Below are 11,424 nucleotides of genomic sequence, written 5' to 3' on the forward strand. Positions count from 1 at the left end.
ACACATAATCTATGAACAATTTGGTTGGACACCTATTTCAGCGTTTTTTTAAATTCTAACAAGAAATTGAGAAAAAAAATATTTTTCGAAAATGTTGATTTTTTTTTATAATTTCTTCAACACAAAATTCATAACTCAAAAAGCTGATCAAATATCATTTTGAAAATTTGTACACATAATCTATGAATAATTTGGTTGGACACCTATTTCAGCGTTTTTCAAAATTCTAACAAGAAATTGAGAAAAAAAATATTTTTCGAAAAAATCAATTTTTTTTTAATATTCCTTCTACACAAAGTTCATAACTCAAAAAGTTAATCAAATATCATTTTGAAAATTTGTACACATAATCTATGAACAAGTTGGTTGGACACCTATTTCAGCGTTTTTCAAAATTCTAACAAGAAATTGAGAAAAAAAATATTTTTCGGAAATGTTGTTTTTTTTTTTTATATTTCTTCGACACAAAGTTCATAACTCAAAAAGTTGATCAAATATCATTTTGAAAATTTGTACACATAATCTATGAACAATTCGGTTGGACACCTAATTCAGCGTTTTTCAAAATTCTAACAAGAAATTGAGAAAAAAAATTTTTTTCGAAAATATTGATTATTTTTTAATATTCCTTCGACACAAAGTTCATAACTCAAAAAGTTGATCAAATATCATTTTAAAAATTTGTACACATAATCTATGAACAATTTGGTTGGACACCTATTTTAGCATTTTTCAAAATTCTAACAAGAAATTGAGAAAAAAAATATTTTTCGAAAATGTTGATTTTTTTTATATTTCTTCGACACAAAGTTCATAACTCAAAAAGTTGACCAAATATCATGTTGAAAATTTGTACACATAACCTATGAACAATTCGGTTGGACACCTAATTCAGCGTTTTTCAAAATTCTTACAAGAAATTGAAAAAAAAATATTTTTCGAAAATATTGATTTTTTTTTAATATTCCTTCGACACAAAGTTCATAACTCAAAAAGTTGATCAAATATCATTTTGAAAATTTGTACACATAATCTATGAATAATTTGGTTGGACACCTATTTCAGCGTTTTTCAAAATTCTTACAAGAAATTGAGAAAAAAAAATATTTTTCGAAAATATTGATTTTTTTTTAATATTCCTTCGACACAAAATTCATAACTCAAAAAGTTGATCAAATATCATTTTGAAAATTTGTACACATAATCTATGAACAATTTGGTTGGACACCTATTTCACCGTTTTTCAAAGTTTTATCAAGAAATTGAGAAAAAAAATATTTTTCGAAAATATTGATTTTTTTTTAATATTCCTTCGACACAAAGTTCATAACTCAAAAAGTTGATCAAATATCATTTTGAAAATTTGTACACATAATCTATGAACAATTTGGTTGGACACCTATTTCAGCGTTTTTCAAAATTCTTACAAGAAATTGAGAAAAAAAATATTTTTCCAAAATATTGTTTTTTTTTTAATATTCCTTCGACACAAAATTCATAACTCAAAAAGCTGATGAAATATCATAAGTTTAGTACACATTAATCACATTAATCACCTCTAAATAAGACTTACTTGCTCTCAACTTTAAATTGATCCTCTGCGGACCAACTTGTACGATTCCGCCGCCATGTCCTCCGCCCTCGGTATAAGCGTACGTCGAGGAACCGTGATACTCCGTCTTGGAGGACTGGTTCGTGGAACCCTCGAATCCGGTACCCCAATGGAAACCCCCCTCGTTTGCTTTCGAGTGGGTTCTAGTCAATTTAACGTTCGAGATGACGCTCATGATATTGTCGGGGTTGTGGATGTACTCCTCTTTGCATTGTTCCTCTTTGACGGTCAATGGGAAGGACGGTTGGAAGCACCTGGCTGTGCCCTTGAACTCCTAAAGGAATTATCGTATTTAGAAGAGAATGGAGGGAGTTGTAGTAAAAAAAAAACTCATGGTCTATCTTGGTTTACACGACACAGGAGAATTGCATCTCTATCTGATCACCAAGCAGTTGTAGCCAGGATCAATCTTTCCAAAGTGAAACTACAGTTGACAGCTTTTTAATTAATTAATTGTTTCTATAATTTGGCCACGATAATACAGACTGGACGATGATATACAGTTCCCTTGTTCCTTACAACCAAGGAAGATTACTACAAGCTTAAATTGGAGATGGCACACAATAAACCCAAGGAAAATTGCAGAATTATTAATGAACTCAATGGAAACTAAACAATATCCAATTGATGCAAATATGTTTAATCGGTTTACTCAACGTACTTCTGCCAAGGAACACATGGGGTTAATTGTTCTTCATACAGTTAAGAATAAGCACACTTATGGGATTAATCAATTGTCTGTCAAGATTCTTCAAAGTCTACTAGATCAAGAGCTACATTCCAAATTGCCTCAAATTATCTATTGTGAAACCTCTATTTAAAGGTGGTGAACTAAATGACCCTGCTACTAACTTTTACCATTGAAGATCATAGATATGTTGGTTAAGAAAAATATATTTATTTTATTTTTTAATTTCTATTTCTTCCAGCCAGTTCACTATCAGTTTCTTCTATGTGGTGGAAATCATTCTTTATCTCATCTGAGAAAATTATTAGCTGCTTCTAGGTAGTTGAAGTTTATGTCACTTTAATATATGGACAGTTGGATTTAAAGAGAATGAATAGGAAATTACTTGAGTTCCTTAGAGAAAACGAAAATAAAGGCAGTGTTCTGTGATTCCTTCAAAGCATTTGATTGCATGAATACTCAATAAGCTCCGATGCTATGGTTTCAGAGATGTTGTCTCTGGAATTCTTGTCTGGCATGAGGCAAATTGTCAAGTCAATCCCAATAGATCATGGAAATCTAATTAAAAACTGGCCTCAACTGCCTGGAAGAAATGAAAAATGAATTCTGTTGCCTTGAAAACTGATGAAATTACCCTGGAATTGAATAATTACCCACTATGAAGCCATAATATAGAAAATAGAGGGAAAAGTTGAATTCTCATTTATATAATCTCAGTTCTCATCTCTCTCTCTTATCTCAGTTGAAGAATTAGAAGAGAATGGGAATAAAGTGTAGATGTATGAAATGTAAACCATGTAAACTATAAAAATACATAAAACTTATATTGTGCTGTTTGTTTATATAGGAAGCAACATGTTTAATTTATAAAAATACAAATTTCAACCATCTGCCACTTGAGATAAAGTTTGCACACACTCAGTTTTGCTTCAAAAGATCTGTTGCATCACTCCTTAAAAATGAATCATTTTATAGTCTGTCAGAACATTTTAATCATGACTAGGAATAAACCATTATTATGCAACAGGATGTTTTGTTTCGGGTAATAACTTTAATCACTCTGATATGTTTGTTATATATTTGCTCGTTTCTGTATTTGATTCCTATTTAATCACTATTAATATATAATATACTTACAGGATCGTAGCACCAAGCACAAGAAGGAGTCTGGATACAGTCCTGGCAAGTACCTTTCGAGCTGCATGGGTTTTGGGCGGTGAATCTTTGTGGAACTTGAGCCAAGGCTGTAGACACACTTAAAATGGTTAAAAGTATGCACTTGGAGTAACCCATGATGATGATGTATTAACCTAGAAAAGGACATTTAATTTTTAAATTACCTACATATTTCATTATAAATAACGCGTTTCAGTGTTTAACCGCTTTATTTCTTGAATTTGGGTCAGCTGTACTGTTTAAAATTGAACATGTGGCATACGGACCAAAACATGTTAAAAAACCATAAAAATTTGATTTTTACCTTGACGGCATGTGCTAAGAAAACCACATTTTCTGCTTCAATAAACATTATTTATTTATCAAACATTGTCTAACAGGAAATTTGTAATAATAAGACAACTTATATATGCTTGACAGATCAAGAAGTAATTATACAAAGCAGAAACTTAAAAAAACTATGTACTTTAGGAAGTTTAAATTAACAAAAAAGAAAGAGAGAATAATTGATGTTTATAAGGTCGTAATTGCAGTAATTTTGTTTTTAAATGTAACAGTAACAGGTCAATATCATTATCGCTGTGTATAATATTGAACCGTGAGTAAACTATACTTATAATAGCACAATGCCTCAGAGATAAAAAAATAAATCTTTGTAGAAGTAACTTATGGTCACATCCCCTCGGAAGTATGGTATCAAAGGCTTTTGAAAAAAGCTGCATACACAATTTTATGTGAATTTTTATTGAGGCCTACCCCAATAAAAAGATGGTTAATTAATTAATGATGAATGAACAAAAAAAAGTTTGCAGGGATAAGCTTAGGTAATTGTCGATATTATTTGTTGTCTAAGTACAATCAAAAGAAATCCAATAGAAGAAGAGATCGATAAACTCGGTAAACGATTAAAGGTCGATGATCCTGGATTTATTACAGAACAAATAAGGTATTCTAGGTAGAGATAGCGTAAGTAACGTAAATGGTTCGCCGATCTTTTTTTATACGTCCCGTATCGGTATTAACGATCTGTAGGTAAAGAAATGATGGGTTTCTGGTTGGCTTGTAAAGGTTATCTCCTAATATTCGAACCTAAAAATATTTCCTTTGCTCCTACAATTTTTTTGTACAATTTTAGCACTTACAATGGTATGGTAAGTATGAAAAGGAAAGTAAAATACATTTATAATAAAACAATATTAAAAGCAATTAGAACAAGATTTTTAATTATTCTTTTAAATGATTAAACTTTAACAAAACTTTTGTGATCTAAATCAGCGCCTACAAGATCTTGCTAGTACTAGCAAGAACATGATATCAACGATCCGTACACTAGAACTGGAAAATGCGGCGCATCGTATGGAAGTTGAGAGTCTAAAATATGAGGCTACCCGAGTTCAATCCTGTCCTACATCCGCAGAAAATGTACCCAAACCCAGCAATACCTTTACCAATACCAAAGCAGAACGACGCTATCCCAGGAAGAACAAAATTTTGGTCATTGGATCGGATGTTAGAGGATATCTGTCACTCTTTAAAAAATCAATTGGTAGCAAGTATGATCTAAACTGCCAAAAGACATCTAATTTGCTGACTGAAGACCTGCTTGAAGAGACTCTTCAATTCTCCGAACGGTTTACTAAATCGGACTTCGTTTTTGTGTTTCTTGGTTCACTTGAATCAGTGCTCGGGAAACGAAGCAGCATTGGGGATATTCGTAAAAGACTTAGAAACATGGATAATACAAACGTAGTTTTAATAGGACCTTCTCTGTCTCCATGAAACCTCAAAATGCATTGAATCCCTAAATGGAACTACGCTTGTATACCTATTGTTGGCGATTACATAAATAAGGAGCGCATGGTACATTATCTCATTGATTTCTGTCAATTAAATAATATTAAATTGAATTTTCACCAAGACTGTCAACATCTCAAATTGTTTATTCTGGTAAAGCCAATTATTATATTGTGTGTATGTATCGTTCCCCAAATAGTAGTATAAGTACTTTTTTAAATAGGCTTGAACAATTCCTTTTAAAATTTTCTCCTAAAAATACTATAATTCTTGCTGGCGATCTTAATATAGATTTTGAAGATGGGGAGAATAGGGCTACATTGGATTTAATTAATTTGCTTTCCTCTTTTAATATTTCTATGCATGGCTGATAACAGCCCTACGCGTGTAACAGGTACCACATCAACAACCATTGACTATGTTGCCTCCAATATACAGGAGAATGTAATTTGTAATGTATTTGATCCAGCTTTGTCTGATCATAATGCCATCCTGGCTCAGGTGCCATTCAGAAAAAGATACAAATCCAGAGGTTTGGGTAGAATTTACAGCACAAGGAACTTCCGGTCTTTTGATGCAGGATGTCGGTCTTTTAATTGGGACTCAATATTTTGTGAGCAGGATGCTCTTGCTTCATTTCACGCATCTCTTTCAAAGTTAGTTGATAGATACTTTCCCGTTCACCCATTAAAAAATCGATTTAGGGACCGGAAAAGATGGTTAACTCCTGGTATTCGCATTTCCGGTCGTAATCTTAGATTTATTGGTATTTAAAAAAAGTTCTACCCGATAAATAATTTTGTATTGTCGCTATTCTCGAGATATCGAAAAGTTTACCGGAAAGTTGTGTGTGAGGCGAAAAGACTCTATTATTCCAAGCGTTTGAAATATTCCTCCAATGAGCAACGCGAAGCGTGGTCAATCGTTAATGAGGTTGTGTCCAAAAGTAATGGCTCTCAAGAAGTGCAGATTGATTCTGACATATTGAATAAGTACTTTTGTTCGGTTGCTGATATCCTCACAAAGGGTCTCTCTTCCACTTATGACCCCCTCAAATTTTTACCTACCACTAGCGGAATCTCATTTTACCTCAGCCCCACTACTCCCAGGCAGATTTTTTGCACTATAGGATCGATGAAAAAGAAAAGGGCATCTAGTGACGATGGTATTTCAGTGAATTTATTGGAAAAACTTCCTTTGAGTGCTATTCAGGCTCTTTCTGATGCTATTAATATTTCATTTCAGTCAAGCACATTTCCTCACCAGCAGCATTAATGCAGTAAACACGACATGTGTTTGCTGCATTAATGCTGCTGGTATGTACGTCCCACCGATGCTTATATTCAAGCGAATAAGATTCAAAGATGAACTCAAAGAAGGCGCACCTCCAGAAACAGAATTTGCTTGCTCAGAATGGGGCTGGATAACGAATGAATTATTCGCAAAATGGCTAAGGCATTTCATTAATTTTGCGAAGCCATCTAAAAATAAGAAAGTACTTTTGATAATGGATGGAAATACCACCCATACAAAAAATTTAGAAGTCATAACTTTAGCAAGGAATATTGGAATCATCATGTTGTCAGCACACACTACCCACAGGTTGCAACCCTGTGGCGTCTCATTCTCTAAGCCTTTTAGTTCATACAATCAAGCAACAGATAAATAGCTTCGTGCGCACCCAACCCAAAATATTACGCAATTTCAGGTATCAAGATTCCTGGGAGAAGTAATGAACTAGGACAGTGTGCCAACATTACCTCTTCAGTAAACGAAATATCCCAGAGTACTTCCACTAACATCAACAGCCTATCCCTCCAAGCCATCGCCATCGCCCCAAAAAAGAAAATCCATTTCTGAAATATCTCCTCTACCAATTTTAAAGCGAAAATCGCGCACAGCAGCTTCCAGTTCTACGACAATAATAACTAGTAGCCCCTACAAGGATGCCCTTGAAGAAAAACCACATATGAAAGTGGCACCTCCTCAAACCGTTAAAAAGGTATTTTCTTCTTCAAACCCGACCTTCAAGGGACAGTCCTTTGCATCTAAATCTGATAAGGGAAAACGCTGTTTGCCGCAAAAGTCATCAAGTGAATCGGAATCGGAAGACGAAGAGTGCCTTTGTCTCGTTTTCCTATCTCCATTTTTGCAATCTGGGCCAGAGGAAGAGTGGATACGCTGTGTTTTGTGCAAGAAGTGGGCACACTTAAAGTGCACCACGGGTCGCAATACTGAGTTCGATGAATGTATAAACTGCGAGTCTGACAGTCACTGATTTTTTTCTTTTATATACCCAATATTTTAGGCTTATATGTATATCAGTAAATTAATCTTAGAATTGTATTTAATTTTGTACTGTATTTGAATAGTTTAATAAACGTTTTTTCATTAAAAATAAAAAAAAAACATAGACATGGTCCAATTTAGGGTACTTGCGGTTCAAAATAGGAAACCAGTATCCTAAATTGGACCAATGACTTTATTTTGATTTGTTTTTTTTTGCTAACCACAGGAACAGGTTTTAGCCTGTTTTGTAAGCTCTATACATTTATACCAGGCCTAAAGTTATGTACAATTTTTTTGTTACAAATTGGTTCACAAAATTTCATTTTACAGAGGTATTTTGTTAGGTGGTCCAATATAGGGACCTTTCCCCTATATGTAATTTGTATTTATAGATCTCCTTTAGGAGACTGCAGCGAATTCTTTTTAAAATTAGAGGCACTTTTATTCCATCGGCGGCTTACGTAGTTCTTACAGGAGACTTTAATATCAACTTTAATGATAAAAATTCTGTCTTTACTCTGCGCCTCGATCATCTAATGGGGGCATTTAATATACATATGCATGTGAAAGATTCTACTCGTATAACACAGTCAACAAGCTCCACTATTGACTATATTTGTTCTAATTTTCCATATGACTCCGTGGAGTGTACAGTCGCAAATTCTGCTTTATCAGACCATGAGTTTAGACTATGTAAAATAGCAAATGTACAAAAGGAATGTAGTGTATCTGCACAGCGATATGGTCAAATTTTTGGTATTAATAACTAAAAGCTCTTGAGTCCTGGAATTCTATTTTCGATTTATCTTCCTTTCACACAAAAATTGTTAAGCTCTTTGATGCTTCCTTCCCAATGATTAAAATCAAACCGAAATCCAAACCTATAAAATCTTGGTTCACGAGGGGTTTGAAAGTATCTTCAAGAAATCTGAGCTTGGCATGGAGTTTGGAAGATCTGTATATTTTTCATTAATTGAATCCCACCTTAGGTATGCCATTTGCTTCAGGGGTAATGCAGCTGCCTACCTTCTACAAATGCTGCTTGTTTTACAGAAGCGTGCTGTACGTTACATCTGTGGGGCTAAACCAAGAGATTCCTGTCGCCCATTATTTGTTAGGCTGGGCATACACACTGTCTTCTCCCTCTACATTCAGGAAGTGGCGTGCTTACTTTTTGCAAATCACTTTAAATTTATGACCCCAAATCCAAGATATTTAACGCGTCAAGTGAACGATCTAAATCTTCCAATCCCTTCCCCCAATTTTCTAGGAGGGAATCAAAATTTTCAATCGTTTACCAGGTAGAATCAGGGAGGCAACATGTATTGACACTTTTAAATGCAAATTGAAAATACTTTTGACCGAAAAATGTTACTATTCACTGGATGAATACTACGTCGACACACTCGACACATTCTAATTTTCCCTAAGTGTAAGTTTACAGTATTTGAATTTTATTTGATTTGTTTGTATGGTTAGAATCTTTGCTGTCTTATACTTGAGGGGATAATTGTGGAATTTTAATTTACTTTTTATGTATTTTTTTTTCTTCTGTTCTTATGTATTGTTTTCTGATGTTTGTTTTAGAACTGGAGTGTGTATGGGGTGTAGTGGTTAAGTTTAGTGGTAGTAATTTAAGGTAGCTTTGTTTAGAACAATTTTTCTTTGTTAATAACAATAAAGCATGTTTATTATTATTATTATTCAATTGCATCAATTAGGATGAAATTATTACAGTTTCTAATATAATAGGTGGTCATTATCAAAAAGGTCCTATTTTCTATCAGTAATCTTTTTGATTAGGAGTCTGCGCTAAATGTTGGGATTAAATAATAAAATTATGCGATTTCTTATTAAATAAAATTTGAATTTTCCCGCCTTAAATTGGACAAGCCTTTACACTATTTTGATTCGTCCAATTAGGTACCACAAACTGCCAAGTTAGTTACAACAGTTAGCCAAGCGAGAGGACGCTAGCAGATTTGTCAGAAGAATTTCTATCAGTTTGTATGCTGTAACCTTTTGTCATTATTTTATTACTAGTATGTCAGTAAATTTTAGACATTTTCAAGGTACCTAAATAGAGAATTAGAATAATAATTGGGTTAGCCAAAGGATCATTTGGTTAATGAATTTGACAAGTAGGGTTTAATAAGTGATAAGTAAACAGATTATAGGTGTACCTTTGACTTTTATAATGACATCTGAAAAATTCTAACCTAAAAATATTCCTTTTACCACCCTCTCTCGACTACACCTTAGCTAATGTTTTTTTGGTAAAAATGGGGTCGGTTAATTGTTGGGGCTGACCAAAGGATCAGTTGCATAACAAACTTGACAAGAAAAGCCTTGGAAATGTAAGGAATTGATTTTCTAAAAATAAAAGTAGGGTTATGTTCCTGAAAAATGGACTAAAAAAACCAAAATTCTCTACTAGTGAGTTTTCTTATGACAACAAATAGATAGCAGAAATTTTGGTTTAATAAACAACCCATGGTATCATGAAGAAATTCAACACTGCACCTCTTGACTATTATGAACCACCATGTATATAATAGACAATATAATAAGTCATTTAACTAAATAAATCCATTTTCTATAACAGCATCTTCTATTTTAGGAAACTTATTCCTCTCAATATTATTAACAGTAAATCTGTGACAAATGTGATTATATGAATAAATTTATTTCTTGGAACACCATCTGAAATCGAAAGTTTCAATAACAAGCCATGGTGTGTTAAAACCATAATTTAACGCCTACACTGTCCGTTTATTTTATGCAATTTTAAGCCTAAGTATGTTCCTTTAAAGCCCTTTTAACGACCCTTAGAACGGGTTTCAAGTCGTAAACAAACTCTGGGTGAATTTGTTTAGGTTAAAAATATTGTTTACTCTTTTTGGATATCAATGTTCTTGGCCTAAATTGGGTTTTTTGTACTTAAAAGAATCTCGAGGTCAATGAGAGGTTATTCCCAAGGGAGTGTGGATTAGATTACATTATTATAAGGGTTTTTTGAAGCCAAAATATTATTATTTAAACAACGGAAGTAACATATTATAAGATTGCATTAGTAATGTGTTTATTTATAGATTGGGATGTTATGATGATGATGAAGAGGTCTAGGATTACATGTTATATTTACAATAAAACAAACGAACGGTTGCTTACCTATATCTAATAGAAATTCTATAAATAGGAAAGATAAGGCTTTTTATCACATTAGTCACTACATAAAGACTCGCACACCCTTTACACTTCCCAGAGAACACAGCACCAAAAGCTGAGGAACAAAACCGATTCCATTTTTGGCCTCGGCCATGTGTTAGAGAGAGATCACCTTCGGGAATTTCTCGCAGGCGTGAGAGAGATGGATTGAGAAGAAGCGGTGTTGCCGTTTCTCCAGAATTTTCAGTAGAATGCAAGAAAATGACGTTTTAAGAAGACATGTTTTTAGTCTTATATGATGTTACTTAGCAACTGTGCTAATGAATTCAAATTACAGAATTCTGTTGCGTTTGCTTGGGAGTGTTATCAGTTGGCGTATAGATGGCCCCAGTCTTTAGTAATATGTCTGTCTTATTCTCTTATGATTAGAGATGAAGTATTAAAAAGGGATAGAGCCTATTTAGAGAACTTAGAAGTAATTTCAACAGAGGTCGACCCTGCTATTATCCTGCTGTGTTAAATTTGTAAACGCTATTTAAGTGTTAAAGTTTATCGTGTCAAAGTCGTCCATTAGAGATTGGACCCCATTGGTCGTAGTTCCGAGAACTTCCGGATATGACATGGTCTCGCGGCGGTTAGCAGCAAAGCGTTAAAATTCAACGCATACGCGTTGAGACAATGGATTCAAAAAAAAGTT

The 11,424-nt window shown here is 33.6% G+C and overlaps 1 protein-coding gene across 1 annotated transcript; it reads right to left on the reverse strand.

Annotated features, from left to right (window-relative positions):
- Positions 1–1,536: 1,536 nt before the first annotated feature.
- LOC126749928 (integrin beta-PS-like) lies at positions 1,537–10,871 on the reverse strand (the record flags this gene model as incomplete). Its single annotated transcript, XM_050459511.1, has 3 exons — positions 10,731–10,871; positions 3,438–3,610; positions 1,537–1,886 (listed from the first exon to the last, which is right to left on the reverse strand). Coding segments are annotated over exons 2-3 (506 nt in total), but the record flags the coding sequence as incomplete, so codon positions are not given.
- Positions 10,872–11,424: the final 553 nt, after the last annotated feature.

This window comes from Anthonomus grandis, unplaced genomic scaffold (assembly GCF_022605725.1).
Source record: "Anthonomus grandis grandis unplaced genomic scaffold, icAntGran1.3 ctg00000929.1, whole genome shotgun sequence".
NCBI lineage: Eukaryota > Metazoa > Arthropoda > Insecta > Coleoptera > Curculionidae > Anthonomus > Anthonomus grandis.